Source organism: Aulostomus chinensis, chromosome 11 (assembly GCF_037954235.1).
Source record: "Aulostomus chinensis isolate RoL2024-O1b breed Wild chromosome 11, RoL_Achi_v1.0, whole genome shotgun sequence".
NCBI classification, from domain to species: Eukaryota; Metazoa; Chordata; class Actinopteri; order Syngnathiformes; family Aulostomidae; genus Aulostomus; species Aulostomus chinensis.
The window spans coordinates 22,053,140-22,074,700 of record NC_141330.1 but is presented as its reverse complement, the minus strand read 5'-3'; the positions used below and the strand labels follow the sequence as shown (position 1 = coordinate 22,074,700).

The 21,561-nt window shown below is 44.5% G+C and overlaps 1 protein-coding gene across 1 annotated transcript in view; it reads left to right on the top strand.

Annotated features, from left to right (window-relative positions):
• Positions 1–21,561, top strand: part of triob (trio Rho guanine nucleotide exchange factor b) — a 114,587-nt gene that overhangs the window by 41,983 nt on the left and 51,043 nt on the right. Inside the window, 3 exon segments of the mRNA XM_086218971.1 lie at positions 15,920–16,094; positions 17,936–18,131; positions 19,855–20,021. Of these exon segments, the coding sequence (XP_086075097.1) occupies positions 15,920–16,094; positions 17,936–18,131; positions 19,855–20,021 (538 nt within the window).

Sequence of the window (21,561 nt, the reverse complement as noted above, 5' to 3'; positions counted from 1 at the left end):
CAAGACCTCTGTCTGAAGCTATAAGAAGATCATTAGAGACTCTGACCAGTGCTGTTTCAGTGCTATGGTGTTCCCTGAATCCAGATTGGAAGGCTTCAAAGAGCTCGTTGCTGTGCAGATGTTCATGTAGCTGCTCCAGGACAACCTTCTCAAGGATCTTGGAGATGTAGGGGAGGCTGGATATTGGCCTATAGCTGGCTAATACATCTGGGTCAAGAGAAGGTTTTTTAAGTAAAGGGTTGATGACAGCCACCTTAAAGGCCTGTGGCACATAACCTGTGACTAAGGAAAGATTAATTTGATTTAATATAGAAGTGTTGACTAGAGGGAAGGCATCCTTAAGGAGGCTTGTTGGGATGGGATCCAGCAGACAAGTGGCTGACTTGGAGGAACCGACTGAAGAAGTTAATTCTGACAGGTCGATGGGGGAGAAGCTGTCCAAGTATGCACCAAGTCTGGGAGGTGCTTCTATGGGGACTGTAGTCTGTCCTCCATTACTGGCAATCTTCGTTCTAATATTCACAATCTTTTCAGTAAAGAAAGAAAGGAAGTCGTTACTGCTGAGAGTTGGGGGGATGCATGGCTCAGCACTATGGTTCTTGGTGAGCCTGCCCACGGTGCTGAAGAGGAACCTGGGGTTGTTCTTATTCTTTTCTATCAGGGACGAGTAGTAAGCGCTTCTGGCATTACGGAGTTCTTTTTTATATATTAATAAACTCTCCTTCCAGGCTTGGCGGACTTCCTCGTGCTGGCTGGAATGTGTCTTCCTTTCCAGTTGTCTGGTCTTCTGTTTTAAGGCACGCAGCTCTGGGCTGTACCAGGGAACTATTCTTTTCTGGTTGATAACCTTCTTCTTCAGGGGAGCTATGGCATCAAGTGTCCCAAGGAGTGCTGCTGCAGTGCTGTCCACAAGATAGTCTACCTGCGAGGGGGTGAAATCAGCACAACTGCCCATTATATAACTACAAGGTGTGGCAGCAAGCCCTGCTGGAATAAGCTCCTTAAATCTAGAAACAGCAGTGTCAGATAGACTTCTACTGAAGCGGGACTTTTTCCCAGGTAGGATATAATTTGTTAAAGTAAATTCAAATGTAATTAAGGAGTGATCAGACAAGACAGGGTTCTGAGGAAGAGCTATGATGCGGTCAGCTTCTATTCCAAAAGTGAGTACTAAATCAAGGATGTGATTAAAAGTGTGAGTGGGTTTGTTTACCCTCTGACAGAAGCCAACAGAATCAAGAAGCGACTTAAACGCAGTAGCCAGAGAATCATCATTGACGTCCACATGGATGTTAAAGTCACCCACTATAATGACTTTGTCTGAGTTCAATGCCAAGTTAGACAGAAGGTCAGGGAATTCTTCTAAGAACTCAGAATAAGGTGCAGGAGGACGGTACACCACAGCAAGTAAGAGTGGTTTCTCTGCTTTCCAGTCTGGGTGGGAAAAGCTGACAATAAGGCTCTCAAATGAGTTATATGAACTGTTAGGTCGAGGGTTAAGCACCAAATTTGACTGATAGATTGCAGCTACTCCTCCTCCTCTGCCAGTGGTGCGAGGTACATGGTAGTTAATGTAACCAGGAGGGGAAGATTCATTTAAACTAACATACTCATCTTGCTGCACCCAGGTTTCAGTGAGTGCTAATACACCAATCTGATAATTAGTAATTAAATCGTTCACTAGGAGAGACTTGGATGCAAGAGATCGAATATTAAGCAAACCACATTTAATAGTTGTATTGGGTTGATTTGCTGGAGCAGTTGTTTTAATTTGAACTAAGTTGCTATAAATTACTCCTCCAGATTTGGGTGCAGGCTTATAAAGCCTCGGGGCAGACACAGTTTCTATAGGCTGGGTGGGTGACAACACGAAGGAACCAGCAGAGGGGCTTGTCAGGGATTAGTATTGCTAATAAATTGGCCTATGTTCCTAGATAAGAGAGATGCACCATCCAAAGTAGGATGGACGCCATCTCTCCGAATCAGACCAGGCTTTCCCCAGAAGGAGCTCCAATTGTCTATGTAAGCCACGTTGTTATCTAAGCACCACCTAGACATCCAGCCATGGAATGAACGCATGCGGCTAAACATGTCGTCACTCGCTAAATTGGGCAGCGGGCCAGAGAAAATTACGGAGTCCGACATTGTTTTTGCGTAGTTGCACACCGAAGCCATGTTAACTTTAGTTAATTCCGACTGGCGAAGCCGGGTGTCATTAGCGCCGACATGTATCACAATCTTACTGTATTTAACCTTACGTTTTGCCAGCAGCTTTAGATTTGCCTCAGCGTCGCCCGCTCTGGCCCCTGGGATGCACTTTATGCTCGCTGGAATCTCTACCTTCACGTTGCGAAGAACAGAACTGCCAATGACTAATGTCGGCTTCACAGCGGGGCTGCGAGCAACAGAGCCGACATGAAGAGTTTCACTCTCAGCGGGTTTGTCGCTGAGTGGGGAAAAGCGGTTGGAAACATGAAGGGGTTGGTGGGCAAACACGGGCTTACTGCGTCTAGGTTTCCCTCGTGATGTCACCCAGCGGGACCGGCTAGTTCCCGGCTGCTCGGGAGCTGCGGGGGAGCTGCTAGCGGTGGCTAGGCTAGGTGGCTCCGCACCCGCTAAGGTGGACTGAGAAGCTCCTGAAGGTAAAGGACTAGCGCTAGCTTCCATGGTGCGGAGCCGAGTCTCTAACTCACTAAGCCTCGCCTCCAGGACTACAAACAAACTACACTTTTTACACGTACCATTAGCACTAAAGGAGGCAGAGGAGTAACTAAACATCTGGCACATGGAGCAGGAGAGGGAGGGAGAGGTGGGGGGAGAGGTGGAAAGAGAGAGAGCGGCCATAGCTAGTGTGCTAAGGTGAGCTAGCGGACCTGTGGCAAATATAACAAATAGAACGAGGAATTTCAGAGCAAAGTCCTGCTAAAGACTTAAGTGACAGAAACCTATGTATTACACCCAAACGTCGTATACAGTGGTGCTTCAAGCAATTAAGTTAGCAGTACACCTGAGGGAGGATTGAGAGAGTCGAACAACACAGCGACAATATTATAGGCAGGAAATGACGTAACACGCTCACCGGTATCAGGTCAGCAGGCCATTAGCAACTATCACTACAGGTTTCTTGTGTATGGGGCATTGCCTATTTATGTCACTGGGTGCAGTCTCTCCCGGTGCCCGGTCTGACTGAGGAGAAGAGCAATTGGAAGCGACCTCTGTCTTGTGGACGGACACCCGGCTTTTGATGTTCCCTGATCTCCCCACTGCTTCTTGCTTGTGTGAGCTTGTGATTGGGCGGTGGGAACTGCTCGGACCCATAGGGGCTGTTGAGAGGGTGAAACTGGGGTCATTCCTTTTGCGCGCCTCACTGCATACAAAGTTTACAAAATAACCAAATGGGGGGAATTGGACATGATACATGTCTTTGTACTGAGAACATTCCACTTTTCTTGCAGGTTAAATGGTAACTTTTCAACAATAGCCTGGATACCCTTGGCGCTGTCTAAGTACGAAAGGCCGGTCATGTAACCATGGTTTTTTGCAGCATGCAGCTCTCTTAATAAGTCACCCAGTTCCATGAGCTTTTGTGGGTCCCTTTGATTTATTTTAGGCATCTTCTCCAATCTCTCAAAGAGGGACCTTTCAATCACTTCAGGAGCGCCATAAACCTGCTGAAGGCGATCCCAGGCCATTTCTAGTCCTGCGGCAGTGTTGTATACATGTGCAGAGCGGATTCTCATGACATGTTCGGAAGATTGGCTTCCAAGCCATTTAGATAAGAGATCCAGCTCTTCGCTTGCTGTTAAATTCAGTCCTCCTGTGGCATTGTCAAATTAGGACTTCCATGCCCAAAAGCTTTCTGGGTGATCGTTGAACTTAATGAGCCCTGTGCTCACAAGCTCACGGCGTACCATGTACTTTGCCATGTCACCCATTACAGTCCTATTATCCACGTGTGTCTCAGGGGAGGGATGCGTATGAACATGTTTCTCTGGGGAGGTGTGTGGAATAGGGAGTGGAGCCTTGGCCAAAAAGGGACGTTCTTTTGGCGGTTTTACATCTGCTAGGTCATTTTGATCCGGATGAGAGGCGTGAGGATAGGAAGACTGTTCAGCGGGAAGGCCTCTAGACGTCTTTACATCTGCAGGTAGACGATGTGTTTGCTGAGAGGCCTGTTGGTGGGCTACTGGCGGCGACCACCTCTCCATCCTCTGCTGTGCTTCAGTGGCAATTCTGTTGGGTCTTGAGTCATCATGTTGTCTCTGCCTACTCGGACACGTTAAGTCCAGCTCTCTTCTTGACTGTGTAGGATGCAGAGGGCTTACTTCAGATTGAGGGTTCACATTGGAATTAATGAAAGGCAGTAATGATGGCGTATATGGTTCAAGTTCTGGGGGTTCCTCCTCTCCAGGAGACCGCTGTGGACGCTCTGTGTCCCTATGATGTAGCTGACAGTGATGTTCGACATAATCTTGTGTGCGCTGCAGGGCAACTTGGGTTGTGTCTTCCATATCTCTCTTATTGCACTGATCATTTCCAGATTCCGCTGCTGCCTCCAGAACCTGAGCCTCTGCCTCAGCTGCTGCCACATCTCTTCCAGCATGTAAAGATAATAACTGGGCAGCTATACGAGCCTGTTTAAGTTCCCTCTCAGCTTCTGCTTGTGCCTCTTTCATTCTCACTTCGGCTGCTACTTTCGCCTCTTGCAGTTTTAGTTCATTCTCTCTCTGAATGAAGGCTGCACGAGCTTTGGCAGCCTCAGCTTGGGCACGCACTCTCGCTGCTGCCGCACTGGATGTAGAATGCTTGGTGCACGTAGAGTGTCTGTCTGAGCCGGAATGCTTGGTGCACGTAGAGTGTCTGTCTGAGCCAGAATGCTTGGTGCACGTAGAGTGTCTGTCTGAGCCGGAATGCTTGGACTCATTATCCTCAGGCTCCATGACTGGCCCTCCTTCATCAGACATGATGAGGGTTTCTCTGCAGTGATTGTTGTGAGGGGATGAAGCTGGTCAAAGCGCTGATTTAGTATCCTGTTTTCCTTTGCAGTCGTGCTCGCTGTGAAGCCGTCTTTTTACTGTTCTGTTCTCAATGTGAGTCTACACAATCAACAGACAGATAACACTAGGCTTGAAGAGACGGTCGGAGGCGGAGTAAAGTTTTTGCAGATTTTACTGTATTTCTCCAAACCATTCAAACCAATTCTGTAAACTGCAATGAAATAAAAACAAAGGAAGCACCAATTAAATAATGCTCACTGTAACATACAGTCATCCATGAAATAAACAACGTGAAATGCACAGCTACATGCAGCACAAACACCACACAGCATATCACCTACAAATAAAATGACCATATAGATCAAATGTAAATAACTAGATATACAAGTAGACACATGAAATCGTCCTTAATCCATATATGCAGCACCACCCTACACTGCATACTGCAACATGAATCAAATGTGAATTGCACCATGAATCACAATGAAACATCACTGTCCTTTATTATAATCTAGAATTGTACGCTAACAGGCCGAATGCTAACATTGACCTAGCAGGCTCCAACACAAGTTAAACAACCATCGTAAGATATTAGAAAATAAATGACACAGTCCTAATGGTAGTATACATCGTAGAAATGATTGTACACATTATAACTGGTACTTACAGACGATGCTTTCCAAAGGCACAACAGAAAGTGTGAAAAAATACTGTCGAGCATAACCACTGTGACCGCAAACTTTTGGAAAAAACAATTTAACTGTCCTTCCACTAGGTGACGCCAAAACCCCAAAATAAAACACCGTTCACATTGAACGCGACAGGTACCCTGGAAGGTATGACCTTGGCCCCCAGCACGACTGTAAGGAACCTAGGAGTTCTTTTCAATCCTTCGGGCTGTAAGGGAAATTCTCCTTGTAAATCATTGAGAGTTGCTAACTCTGAAGAATCACGAACTCGGTGTGATGAATCAAGTCTCTTTAATGTATGCAGCATGGAGAGAAGACTGCTGAGTGTTCTCTCCTGATCTGTACAATGACCCAAACTTTTATACCATTCAACAACAAAGGGGCAGATGATATCCACATCAAAGCAATGACTATAGGGTATAGGAAATAACACCTGTTAAATATTTGCTTCTCAACTCCCCCCTTCATCCTGTTCTATTGCCCTTTTTTGCCTTGAGTTCAGGGTGGCCACAGGAACTCATAAAATACTTCCTGAGACTACTACCTCTGACCTCTGACCTATCTATTAAGACAATTCCTACAGGGTTCCCCTCATCCCAGATCCCGGGTGCTGCTGGAGGAGGCTGCAGACCTGAAGAGGCTCAAGCTTCCACCTGTAGCACCACCTGCTCACATCCCCATCTGTCCATCAGTCTCTCCTCCTTTCTCTCTCTTTATCTCTGTCCCTCCCTTTCCTTCTGCATATCTGTCTTCCTCCATTATCTGTCTTTGTCTCTGCCCCGCTCTCCTGCTCTCTTTCCCCCCAACCGGTCAAAGTAGAAGGCCGTCCCCATTGAGCTTGGATCTGCTCGACGTTCCTGCCTGTTAAAAGGAAGGTTTTCATCGCCGCCACTGTTGCAGGATGTGCTTGCTCATGGAGAATTGTTGGGTGCAAATTCATTGAAGGAGCGTGGCACTAGACCAGCTCTACTTGTAAAGTGTCATGAGATAACTTTTGTTGTGATTTGGTGCTATATAAATAAAATTGGCTTGACTTGACTACCCTGCCTGCTGCTCAACCGAAGGCAGCTGGGATAGGCTCCAGCCCCCCCGCCCCCCCATTAGGATAAGCGGTAGAAAATGAATGGATGAATGTTAATTAACGGGAATATTCTATATTAAATAAATCTCTCTACTATATGACAACGAGTTGAAAATGGTATTGCACTCGTTAAACAACTGGTGAATGCTTATGGACAGTATTCCTCCTTTAATTCAGATGACCAATTATGCCTGGAGAGTAAATGGTAAATGGACTCAATATATATAGCGCTTTTCTACCTAAGTGGCACTCAAAGCGCTTTACAGTGTCATCTCATTCACCCGTTCACACACACACTCACACATTGATGGTGGAGGCTACCTTGCAAGGTGCCAACCTACTTATCAGGAGCAATTATGGGTTCAGTATCTTGCTCAAGGACACTTGGACATGGTCACTGGGGTCAAGGATCGAACCAGCAACCCTTTTGTTGCTAGACGGCCACTCTACCCCTGAGCTATGCTGCCCATGAGTGTACTTTGGTTTTGATATTCTGACAAGGAGTTTACTGCAGCTTCTGAGGTGGCTGTGACTGATCCATGTAATAGTAGTATATTCCTTGGCAAAACTGAACACCAAGAACAAATGCTCAAATGTATCCAAAATCTTATCATAAATGTAACTGTGCCCTCAGCAATTTTTTTCTGGACTTCACTTTCTAGAGAAATACATATGTGGATGTATTTTTTCAGGCAGCTAATTTTTGCCAGGACCAGTCAGAGGGCCTGACAGTTAACAGAATCAAAGGCTCTATGAAGGCCGTGTAGAGAGGGTGATTTTGTTCTCAACACTTTTCTTGCAACTGTCAACAACAAAGCTCATATCAGTAGTGCCTCTGTGTGGAATCCACTCTGAGACGCAGGAAGGATACTTTCTGGCAGGGAGGGTGAGTCTGTTGGCCAACACCAGGGAAATACCATGGTAATTCCTGCAGTCGGTCTTGTCTCCCTTCAGCTGTGGGGATTTCTTCTTTTCCCATATTTTGAGCAGGAGGGTGTGGATGTGTTCAAAGAGAGCAGGTCCGCCTTCTTTCAGAACCTCAGCTGGGATGCTGTTAGGCTCAGCTGCCTTGTTGTTTTCCATGGTCCTGATAGTGTCCTGCACTTCTTCCAAACTGGGTGGATCTCCCATACTGTCAGTTATGAGCATTTGAGGGAGTTGGTCCAGGGCCTCAAACTCAGGAGTAGTGTCTTCATTCAGAAGCTCATCATCGTGCTCCCTTGACCTGTGTGTTATTGCTTCATTATCTTTCATCAGGGAGACTTCATCCTTAGACCAAAGGGGGGGTGGGGGTGGAAGGTTAGGAAGTGGAGGCTAGGGCCATATACCGCTCTCATGGCTTCGAAAAAGCCTTTGGTGTTTCCAGAGTCAGCAAGCTTTTGGATCTCCAGAGCCTTTTGTGTCCACCATTGGTTCTTCAGTATCCTAACCTATGATTGGACAGCTGCTTTTGCTTTAGAATGGGCTTCTCTTTTATCCTTACAGTTGATGTCATTTTGCCAGGTGATGAAAGTTTTCCACTTGATGTCAATAAGCTGCTGGATTTTGGTTACATTTTCATCATACCAGTCTTGATGTTTCCACTTTTTTTGATCAAGGATGGATTTGGAGGAAATTATTATGGTGGCAGATAAGGTTTCCCAATGCCTTTTAATGTCCTGTGGATACTGGTCTGGCAAATCTGCACTGAGGGCTGTATGCAGCTGTTGTTGGTTGGTTGTTTCTCCCAGTCACTCGATGTTAAGCCTGGAACTGGGCTGTCTTTTCTGCTGCCTATTTGCGCATCAGGCAAATAGATATGGGGGAACAAATGAGGCAGCGGTCAGTCCAGCATTCATCAACACCAATCAATACTCTCGTGCTGAGTACATCGCAGTAGTCTTAGGAGCAAACAATGACATTGTCTATGACAGTGTTTCTCAAATTTTTCAAATCAAATACCACTTATCCCTCTTTGAAAAACTTGCGTACCACCAAGCATATAAGCCCCAGAACAACAGCCCAGATGGCAAATTCATGTATTATAAACTGCATCATACATATTACAGATTGCTCAGTTGGGTTTCTTAACATAGAAGGTTCTAGCAGGGATGTGGAGCTTGCTGTCCATGTCAAGCAGGAAGATTGATGGGAATGGCATGTGAATAGAAGCAGGAACACTGCTGATAGCGATAAGCCAGGCCCCCGTCGTTGGTGCGAGCCGACCGGGAACCTAGCATAGCCACTAATTCCCAGTGTTTCATAGCACCTGAGCAGCAAGGAAACCAGGGTGGCTAGGTGACTGCCCGAAGGAAGCATAGCCCCTAGCAGAAACCCACAGTTAACCACCAACCACTTTGCACGCCCAATAGGTATTCCCCACTCAGCGACACACCCACTGAGAAAGAGATTTTTATCATTGGCAGCTCTATAATCTGATGACATCCTATTACGCCAATTGAAGATCACCAAACTTAATGTGGAGTTGATGTGCACACTTGCTAAGACAATATCTGACTCCATAGTTCTCTGGGGCCCTACCTAATTTGATCAGCGGTGATATGTATACCACATGTCATCATTTAAATGCTGGTTGTTGAGGTGGTGTCCAGCAAATGATGTGGGCTTCATTTATAACTGGCAGACTTTCTGGGGAAAACCTGATCTGATTAAGAGAGAGAGTATCCATCCCACTTTGAATGGAGCCACTCTCATCTCTAGAAATATGATATCATTTATTTAATAAAAGACAAAATCACTGTTGCAAGCATGCATTTTCATGGTGTGCCACTAGGAGGCGCCCATGAAAAAATTTGGTTATGAGATGCCAGCATTTAGAGCTGAAAATGTCTTGAACTTGTTCTTTCGGCAGAAAAGTGTGTTAGCGATGGCCAGGTCATATTCAGAGCACTTTGTTAACAACAAGCCATTGGAGTTTGCTCTTCCAACCCATACAACACACTCTCACACATAGGTTTCAGACCTCACATCACAGAGGTGTGGGCAGGGTAAAGTCGGAGAAGGAGATAAGAAAGAAGCGGGGAAAACAAGGAGGCGACAGACTACAGCGACACCCAATCCTACTTGACCTTTCTGACAGATGATTCAAGTAAATTTCAAGCATAGTTATCTCACCCAGAAAACTAAGTGCCTCAGTATTGCCTTTTAAAGGCTATAGTCTGGAATTTTTGTTTTCATCCTCTGGTAGGGACATTTAACAACAAGCTACTGTCCACACTGAATAGATGTCTGTGTAGGTTCTCATTCATCCAGATCATCGTAGATCGAAGCGAAGTAAAATCTGGTCAACTGGACGTAAGTTTATCTTGAAGACGTTTCACCTCTCATCCGAGAGGCTTCTTCAGTTCTAGTGAAGAGTGTGGAGACTCCAGCTTATAAACCTATGTGGGAGTGGTCAGTGCTATTGTGGTGGAAACGACCCTCCCGAGACTCACCTGGCCTCCCCAAACGACAGTTGTTGTGCGGTGTCAGGGAGTTTCAGGGGTGGTCGTTAGGGAGTTTCACCGACCACTCAGATGCTAATGGGCTGTGCTGGCAGCAGCCGTTCCACATGGGTCTTTCAGCTGAGCTCTTTGGGGAAGCTTTGAAAGGACTTGGTTGTAAATAGGTGAAAGGAAATGTCGCAGTCCACCTCCTCTGTTCAAAGATGGTTTCTCTATCCTGACGTGGATGGCTTCTTTAACTCCTCTTTCAAACCATCTGTCCTCTCTGCGAGGATTTGGACATGGTCGTCCTGGAAGGAGTGGCTTTCCTCCTTGAGGTGGAGGAAAACCGCTGAGTCCTGTCCTCCAGAGTTGGCTCTTCTATGTTGGGCCATGCGCTTGTTGAGGGGCTGTTTGGTTTCCCCTATGTAGAGATCCGTGCAGGCCTCACTGCATCTGACAGCGTATACCAGATTGCTTTTCTGGCTGTGAGGGGTGGGATCTTTGGGGTGAACCAGTCTTTGTCTCAGAGTGTTGTCTGGTTTAAAAGACACAGGGATGCAGTGCTTGTTATAGATTCTCCTTAATTTCTCAGAAACCCCTGCCACATAGGGGATCACTATGTTTTTTCTCCTGCCTTCTTCATCTTCCCTCCTCCTGGAGCTCTCCTCCTTTCTGGACCTGGAAGAGGATTTTACAAAGGTCCAGTCTGGGAAGCCACAAGTTTTAAGTGCTCTTTTCAGATGCTGCTGTTCTTTTTTCCAGCCTTGGACGCTGGTGGGGATGGTCTCTGCTCGGTGTTGCAGCGTCCTGATGACACCTAACTTGTGCTCCAGAGGATGGTGAGAGTCATGAGAGATCCCTGTGTCTTTTAAACAAAATTCCCCAGTTGTTACCGCTGCAAGGGCCAGCATACCGCCGCTGAATGTAAGTTTGCCACTGAGATCTGTCATAATTGTGGTAAGCGAGGGCACATTAAGAAAGCCTGTAGATCAAGGGCAGGAAATTCAAATGTGCAGAGGCCGACGAATAAGGGTCATAGAGGCGACGGCAAAGGCCCTGGAAGAGAGCAGCGGACTAATCAGTTTAGAGGGGAGGAAGAGACTGATACAGAAGACATGTTTTACACAGTTTTTAGCACGTCACTGGAGTGGTCCAAGGTGCCTCCCTTCACACGCACTTTAAAACTCAATGGAATGGAAGTAACATTTGAAGTCGACACAGGCTGTGGAGTAACTGTATTAGGCAAAACGCAATACACACAACTGTGGAAGAAAACAGCCAAATCAGAGCTGAAACCCTGTTCACTGAAATTGACAACATATTCAGGAGAAAGGCTTGGACTGCTGGGCAAGGCACATTTAAAAGTGCAGCATGGAAACATAGAAAAGATGTTACCTGCAGTGATAGTTGATGGTGAAGGACCTAATCTTCTGGGACGGAGCTGGTTAAAGGCGCTTGGCATGCTTGGTGAGATAGTGCATAAGGTGGAGTTAGAGCCTAAACTACAGCTGGAAGAGAGCCTAGAAAGACATGCTGAGGTGTTCAAAGAAGGGTTAGGACAACTTAAAGGTGTCAAAGCAAAGATTAATGTGGACAAGGAGGCCCAGCCAAGATTCTGCAAACCCCGACCAGTTCCCTATGCTGTTAAGCCGCTGGTGGAGAGGGAGCTACAGAGGCTCCTGGATGAGAAGATCATTGAACCAGTGCAGGTTGCAGAGTGGGCGGCGCCTATTGTTCCGGTGAGAAAACCGGATGGCTCCATTAGAGTATGTGGAGATTATAAACTCACTGTCAATAGAGCATCACGGGTGGATCAATATCCAATTCCAAGAGTCGAGGACCTCTTTGCACAGCTGAATGGAGGACAGCACTTCACGAAATTGGACATGAGTCATGCCTATCAACAGGTGGTCTTGGACGAAGAATCCAGAAGGTATGTGACCATCAATACACACAAAGGCTTGTATACCTACACCCGCCTACCATTTGGAGTAGCTTCTAGCCCCGCCATATTTCAGAGAACAATGGAGGGCATTCTGGGAGGAATTCCAAATGTTGCCATCTATCTGGATTATATCCTCATATCAGGGTCAGATAAACAAAAACATCTGGAAAATCTGGAAGAAGTACTTCAAAGGTTGGGAAAAAGCGGACTGAGGCTGAAACAGAGCAAGTGTGAATTCATGGGAGAAGAGGTGGCGTTCCTAGGCCACAAGATAAATGCAAATGGGCTACACCCTTTGACAGAGAAGGTGGAAGCCATCGCAGAAGCACCTGAGCCACGTAATGTCACAGAGTTAAAAGCGTACCTCGGGTTGCTAAATTACTACCACAGGTTCCTTCCAAAACTCTCCACGCTTATGGCACCGCTACATGCACTGTTAAAAAAGGAAGAAAAATGGTCATGGGGTGCAAAACAGCAGAAGGCGTTTGAAGAGTCAAAAGCGCTACTTCAGTCCTGTAGTGTGCTAGTTCACTATGACTCCATCAAACCTCTCATCTTGGCATGTGACGCATCACCCTACGGTGTGGGAGCGGTACTTTCTCATCGAATGGCTGATGGATCAGAGAGACCCATAGGGTTTGTGTCAAGGACCCTCAGTTCTGCGGAAAAGAATTATTCCCAGTTGGACAAAGAAGGCCTTGCGGTGGTTTTCGGAGTGAAGAAATTCCACAAATATCTGTATGGGAGACAGTTCACTTTGGTGACGGATCACAAACCACTGATTTCACTATTTCGTGAAATGAGAGCCATACCTCAGATGACATCCCCCCGGATACAGAGATGGGCTGTCACGTTAGCAGCGTATGAGTACACCATAGTCTACAAGGTGGGCCGAGACCATTCAAACGCTGACGCTCTGAGTAGATTGCCTTTGGTAAGGGGAAGAGAGAGCATATCTGAGGAAGAGGAGAGAGTGCTGCTGTTTGAAGACGTGGGAGTGCCGTTGGTGGATGCGCAGCAAATAAAGAAATGGACTGACAAAGATCCAGTGCTAGCGAGAGTACGAGAGTACATATTGAGAGGGTGGCCAAGGGTGGACAGTCCTGAGTTCACACCTTATGCCCGACGGCAGGATGAGCTTAGCACACAGGACGGATGTATATTGTGGGGAGGATGAGGTGTTATTCCCCCGCCTGGTCGCAATGCCTTGCTGAAGCACCTATATCAGGCACACCCTGGCATTACTTGAATGAAAGGGTTAGCACGAAGCTACATGTGGTGGCCTAACATGGATGCCGATGTGGAGGCACTGGTGAAGGCATGTGTGGCATGCCAGGAAAACAGAAGTAGTCCTCCGGTGGCACCATTACATCCCTGGGAATATCCTGACAACCCATGGAGAAGAATACACATGGACTATGCTGGTCCATGGAAGGGAAAAATGTTCCTGATTGTGGTGGATGCTTATTCAAAGTGGATTGAAGCACATGCGGTGAGTGGCTCTACATCCGCTATTACCATTGAGTGCCTAAGAAAGGATTTCAGTCAGCATGGCATTCCTGAGATCATGGTATCAGATAATGCTACTTGTTTTACTAGTGAAGAGTTCAAAGAGTTTGCTAGAAAAAACGGCGTACGTCACATCACGTCTGCTCCATACCATCCATCTTCTAATGGCTTAGCTGAAAGGGCCGTTCAGACCTTTAAGTCACTCATGAAAAAAATGGCAGGAGACTCCATTGAAACCAGAATGGCAAGAGCACTGTTCAGCTATCGCATAACACCCCAATCCACGACTGGCAAATCACCAGCTGAGTTGTTGTGTGGTAGGAAGTTGAGGTCCACTCTTGATTTAATACATCAAGACTTCAAAAACAGTGTACATGGCAAACAGGAGAAGCAAAAGCATTACCACGACATGCATGCCAGAGCTAGGTTACTGGGAGAAGGAGATTTGGTCTACACATGCAACTTTGGCTCAGGACCAGCCTGGGTACCAGGATCCATAACAGAAAAGACTGGACCGGTGTCATGCAAAGCTACGCTGGGAAATGGACTAGTGGTGAGGCGACACATCGACCAAGTACGTGGTAGAAGTTCCCTTTCTTCGGCAGCCACAACAGCGGCGTTGCCTGACACCACGGTTGAGGAAGACATGGAACCCCCACCTCAGGCATTGCCTGAGATACCCCTCTCCTCTGACTCCAGTGACAACCCTGCGGCAGAAACAACAGTTGAACCGCCTGAGTTCTCACCTGCAGGACAATCGCCAGCAGTGAGAAGATCTCAGAGGGCCAGGAAGGCTCCTGATTATTTGAAGGACTATACTTAGATAGTAGTGAGTTCCCCAGCCACAGGACTAGAATGCGTCCTGGAATCTCACTGGGAGGCGGTCGTCTATCCAAATCCCTAGTTAGCAATGTTCTGTTGTTATATATAAAAAAAAGAAAAAAAAGAAAATAAAGAAAGTGAAATGAAAATGACATGTGTTAACAGAAGTGATTGCTAATAACTGTTCTAGTTAAGGTTATAGTATGAGCTCCCGGATGTGGCATGTAAGTAAATTAGTGTAATCTAGAGGGGAGGGAATGTGGTAAACTGAATTTTATAGCAGTTTTGATTTATGCCACCAGATGGCGCTACCTCTCCGGGACATTGAGTAAGTTACACTCGTAGAATTAGGCAGAATGAGAAGCTAGCCCGGAGCGGTAAGCATGGCTGTATAAACTGTGCAGTTATCAATAAATGGCGTGAAACCAAAGACACCAAGGTTTGGTCATCTCTGCGTGCAGTATATCACACCAACCAAAACCCATCTGCCTTAATTACAATTTTGATGCCCTTGCCCACCTAACCCTGTGGTCATAATAACAATCTGCACATCAGTTATACCCCAAAACTGGATAAAGTCACATGTGCAAGTTACAAGAAAATCTAAAACTTCAAGTCTCAAGCAAGTCCCAAGTCACTTAGGTTACCCAGTTATCAACCTACATTTTGATCATTTACTCTAGTTTCTTATAGTTACTCCATTTTTAACTGTATACCTAATTTACTCTATTTTTACACTGAAAATATGAAATGAATGCATTCCATTCATTCATTATGCCCCAAGTCAAGTCCTGGTTTATAATTTCATGTCATGTCAGAAAACATCAGAATAATGACTTCAGTCTTCTCCTATTTTCTGCTAGCACCTAAACAGAAAGGAACAGACTCTCAAGTATTCTCAAAGAACAATATTGAGAGTCTGTATTGAAAGTAGTACCTCATTAGAATGCTGATTTGAGGTTCATTCATGCCATCATTGGACAATCATCTGAGAGTGATGCTAAATCCACATGAATTGAATGTAGAGGCGGCATGGTAGTGCAGTGGTTAGGACTGTCGCCTCACAGCAAGAAGGTTTTGGGTTCGAGTCCTGGCTCGGGCATGGGATCTTTCTGTGTGAAGCCTGCATGTTCTCCCTGTGCCTGTGTGGGTTCTCTCTGGGTACTCCAGGTTCTTCTCACCATCCAAAGACATCAAGAGGGGATGAGGCTGATTGATACTCTAAATTGTATGAATGTGAGTGTGAATCATTGTCTGTTTATATATGTTGGCCCTGCAATGGATGGCGACCTGTCCAGGGTGTACCCTGCCTGTAGCCACTGGGATAGGCTCCAGCCCCCCTGTGACCCTTAACAGGAATAAGCAGAAGTAAATGGATGGATGAAATTAAATGTAGTACTCCTTTTAAATATCTGTATTTATCATCAACTGTACTTGGCTTCTCTGCACAGAGATTCTGCCATCTCTAGCAGCAAGACTCCCCACAACAGCTCCATGGCCCACACTGAGAGTGTGCTACAGCAGCTAGATGAGGCCCAGGGCCAGATGGAGGAGCTGTTTCAGGAGCGAAAGATCAAGTTGAAAGTCTTTCTCCAGCTTCGCATCTTTGAGAGGGATGCCATTGATGTGAGTAGGTTTGGTGTATTAAAGACAAGCTTGATTATCCTCATCAAGCTAAAGTGAGAGGAAGAGAAAAAGAATGATATGGAGTGTAAATATCTGAGGTGGAAAGTGTTGAAAACACAGCTGCACTAATGAGCATTACATTATTGAAAGTCTAGTGCAAGAACATCACAAAGCAGACTTTATAGAGTTCAGTCACATATTGTGAGGTATGCACAGGAAATCTCATATTAGAGTAACATTAAGGTGATGGAGCATTTAGCAGTAAAACATGAGTTTTAAAGCAAGGGGTCCTGCTTGCTCACATCTTGGCTAAAAGCACAGCAATAATTTTGCATGCGCTACAATGAAAAAACAAGTGCTTATTTTGCACATTTCATCCACATTCCTCTCTATTCCTCTTCCCATTCAGCCATTACCTACATTGTATTGAAGCAGTGGCGTAGCCAGAAAAAGAGATTGGGTGGCACCACCCATTCAGTTAAATATTTGTCATCAGTCTATTGTTTATTACTCATAATTTTGAAAAATAGGTAAAGTATTTAAAATGGATCTGAAGTCAACCATGCCTGGGTAGCAGTTTTCTTTCTAGTGACTGCTAATGTCGTGGCTAAAGCTAACGTGGAGGAACCAAGCATCAACCCACATATTGTCTGTCTCAGAGCATAACATGAGAACTCTGAGGAGTGTAAACAGCAGGGGGGCTGCTGGCTCCGATGGCATACCTGGGCGGCACTGTAGTCATGTACTGAGCAGCTGGCCCCTGTGTTCACCTCTGTTTTCAACCTGTCTGTTGGCACTCTGTTGTTCCTGCCTGCTTCAAGAGGTCCACCATCATCCCTCTCCGAAAAAAGCACAGCCCACCATTGTTCCTCAAAGACTGGTCTCCAAGCTCAGGGACCTGTGGCTGAAGTCTTTACTCTGCTCCTGGGTCCAGATCTTCTTGACAGACAGACCAGTGGTGGTGAGGATAGGGAAACACACCTCCAGCCCACGCACACTCAGCAGGGAGGCAGAGAGGGCCTAAAGGATGGCTGTGGATCTGTTGGGGGACCTGTGGAACAACACGCGACAAACAAAAGCCGGGGATTGATCACCCCCCGCCTGGGTCGCCCAGGCAAGGGTGTATGAAGATTATAGACCCGAAAAACCCTATGACCCTGGGTTCTCACCCAAGTATCACTGATGTATTCAACTCTGGGTCAGCCAAAATATAAGGAACACCTCTCACCCCAAGTTCAACAGCACCACAAAGCCTCCAAAATGCCCATGAGATGAATCAGTTCCAGCCACCAACAAAAAACTGAACATTGTAATTTTCATGAGGGGAGGGATTTGTATTATTATCTGTTTGAAGCTTGGCTTGAGGTATATATTTGCTAGTGAACGCACATTTCCTTTGCATTTTAAGGAAGTTGTGTCTTATTAACTGACAAATGATTGTCAGACCAGATCGGAAAATAAGGATGATTAAATTTAATGTAAACAATATACTGTTCTCAGATATATGCTAAGAAATTTTGTGACACTACAAGAGCTAATCCACAATCTGAGACTTTTCAGGAACGGATGACTGTATCTTCTACATTAGTTAGAATCAAAGTAAAACAGTGATAGACAGACCTGAATGTTGCCACGTTGCCCCTAGTGTCATGATGCAAGGTGTTTGATGATAAACAGCTTATTGTGATGACCATATCCATCAAATTGTTTTACTTAATATCTAAATTGTTGTCCATTTATTTCTTTAAGTGTTTTTGTCATAAAATTATATCGCAAAACCTCAATCTTTAACATGCACAATTTTAGACTCTATTCATCTGTGTCCTCTCTCCTTCTCCCAGATCATCTCAGACCTGGAGTCATCAAACGAGGAACTGTCCCGGCAGATGAGTGACTTTGACACAGAGGACCTGACGCTGGATGAGCAGAGGCTGCAGCATCATGCAGACAAGTCGCTTACCATGAACAACTTAACCTTTGATGTGATCCACCAGGGACAGGAGCTACAGCATGATGTCACAGAGGTCCAGGCATCTGGTGAGTCAAAGAAGAGATAGCATGTGTAGAATGGCACGTACATCACACACGTAGGGTCTAGTGCTACCATATAGTACAGAAGAAGGAATCATAAAGGACAGTATTTAATGACTAGGGTGTACCTTGCAGCTCGCATCATGAGCAACACTGCCCATCTGCCTGTTCATCCATCCATCCAACTATTCACCCATATCCATCCATCAGTCCATCCAACTTAAGCTACTTAGAAATATATAGACAAAGGGCTTAATTTGCCCAAGTGGTATGGATTTACATTACAATCATGGTGTATCGACCATAACAATTACAACAAATAATAATTAAAGCTGCAGGCAGCGTTGTTAGGGCCAGAGCCCCCATGCGGCCTGTGGCCACGTCGCTGACACCGGCCCAAATCCAACGGTGTATTGGCCAAGTTTGTAGGCCTTTTAGTTTAAGAGTTAGAAGCCTGAGTCTGATCAGAGAGTGAGAGCAGAGCTGAGAGCTGTCCCTTTCAGAACCCCTCCCCCACTGCTCTGTCTTTGATCTGTGCTAGAGTGGAGAGAGAGGAGGATTAACAGAATTTTAGTGTTTAAAAGTGGAATAAGTCAGCATATGTTGGTCAAAAGTGACACATAATACCATACTTTTGTAGGGATGTTTGTCAGAAATGCAGTGGTGTGTTTGTAAAAGCTGTGGGATGTATGGTGTAGACGTGAGAAGCGTTTGTTTGAGAGTATGTACCCTGAGAGGACACCGTCTCCCCATAGGCCTCCATTGTAAGTGTGAAACGTGTCTCCCCCACTTTTACGGCTTATAAAATCCAAACCCAGTAATTCATAAAAAAAACTTTTAATAACTTTTAATCTGCACAGTTGGGAGAGTAATGTGTGAAAGTTTGGAAGCGATAGCATTAATGCCCTACGAGGAGATAGATTTTGTTCTGGGAGTAAAAAAAGTCCTCATTTTGACAGTTTTGTCCAATTTGTGGACATTGTGCTGTAGATAGGTGAGGGGTCAGAGTGTATGGATTTTGCGTCTTCGTGAGACGAGTCCAATGGTGTTGGTCCTATGTTTGTGGGACATTGGTGGGAGGATTAATCGCACTGCAAAGCTATCTACATTAAACTGAAATGGCCATCACTGAACAGAGGAGGTGCCCTTCATGCACACTGTCCCCCACCAACAACATAATCACACAAACTCTTTGAAACTGCAGCAATCCATGTTTTACATATATATATATATATATATATATATATATATATATATATATATATATATATATATATATATATATACATATATATATATATATACATATATATACATATATATATACATATATATATATACATATATATACATATATATATATATATATATACATATATATACATATATATATATATATATATATATATATATATATATATATACATACATACATACATACATACATACATACATCTTCTTGGTCTGCTTTTGCATTTGCATAGGCCTATTGGTTCCATTAACCAGTTACCTAGTTCTTGATTATGAATAATTGCAATCATATCTACCGACATCAGCCAACCCCTACCATATCTGGCAAAGAAGTAAAGACTTCAACTTAGGGGACAGGTGTGTGCAAGATGGCTAAATATTAAATCCCAAACAATAGAAAAAAAAGCTATACAATTATATATCTGATTCTATTTACAGTATTGAAAATTAGGTGAAATATTCATTGTCTTCTATGCAGGCATAGAGCTATTATGTGACAGAGATGTGGACATGGCCACACGAGTTCAAAATCTGCTGGAGTTTCTCCATGAGAAGCAGCAGGAGTTGGACCTGGCTGTGGAACAGCATCGGAGACGTTTGGAGCAGTGTGTCCAGTTAAGACACCTGCAGGCTGAAGTCAAAAAGGTATGTACTTTAAGAGGAGAAGGACAAAAGGATGTTAGACTGTAATTTAGGACTTGGTCAGGTTTTAAAACAAGTTTTGAAAGAGTTGGGCTTTTTGAGATTTGAGAGAATAAACCTGTTTGTACTCAGGTCAATGTGTTTTTGTCCTTCTGAATATTACATAAAAGTAGTGTTAAGCTTAATTTACCAGGATCAAACTGACCTCATCAGAGTTAGCACATCTATGTTGTGATTATTTTTCTTCTCAAGACTGAGGACAAATATGTGCATGGAAAAAGACTCTTAGGATTTATCACTGCAGCAGTCTGTGAAGTCATGTCAGTGCTTAAATACTGTCTGTACATGACAATTGTCAAATTTTGCCTTTTTATTTGGAGTTTTGACGGCTAGCTAGCTTGTTCATCATAAGCAAAGGCCAACTCGATTCTCATTCTTTGATCTTTTAATTTCTTGAGAAGAATGAAATAACATAGGATGATATTACTTAGAATCAAATGAAATAGGTTGAAAACCTTAAAGATAAACAAAAAGATATGCATTAGTTTCAATAATAAATGCATACATAACTTTTTCCTAAAGAATATTTTAGTCTAAATTCATATTTGAAGGTAACTAAAAGTTTCAAAATTCAAACCTCAATTTAAATACAAAACTGAAAAGGTCACATTACATTTCCTACCAGTTGCGTCTGTGATGTGATGAACATGAGCTGTGGCCTGTTGGTCCTTCAGCAGCAGGTAAGAGAATGAGCCGAGCTCTTCCCACACATTTATCACTCTTTAACACTCAGCTCCCTGCCACTTCCTGTGGACCATATCCTGCACCAAATTGTTTGGTTGCCCCCTGCAGGTTTGGCCTGAGCATTTTTTTGAATGGGGTTGATTGTCTTCCATCCTCTGCCTCTCTCTCTATACTGTATATATGCATGTACACTACCAGTCAAAAGTTTGGACACACCTTCTCATTCAATGTCTTATCTTTATTTTTACTACTTTCTACATTGTAGATACATACTGCCGGCATAATGAAGCAAAATATAGCAAAGAAAAAATTCTTTAATAACTGTAAATGTGTTTCATATTTTAGACTCCTTAAAGTAGCCAACCTTTGCTCTGTTGAAAGCGCTGAAAACCCTTGGCCTTCTCTCAATGAGCTTCATGACGTAGTCACCTGAAATGTTTTTTGTTTCACAGGTGTACCTTGTCAGGGTTCATTTGTGGAATTTATTGCCTTCTTAATGGGGTTGGGACCATCAGTTGTGTTGTGCAGAAGTAAGTTTGGTACACAGCTGACAGCCCTATTTAACAACTGTTAGAAGTCATATAATAGCAAGGACAAATCAGCTAAGTAAAGAGAAATGACAGCCCATCATAGCTTAAAGAACTGAAGGTCAGTCATTCCAGAAATCGCTTTGAATGTGTCCCCAAATGCACTTGCAAAAACCATCAAGCATGACAACGAAACTGGCTCACATGAGAACTGCCCCAGGAAAGGTAGACCGGGAGTCACCTCTGCTGCTGATGATAAATTAATCCAGTCA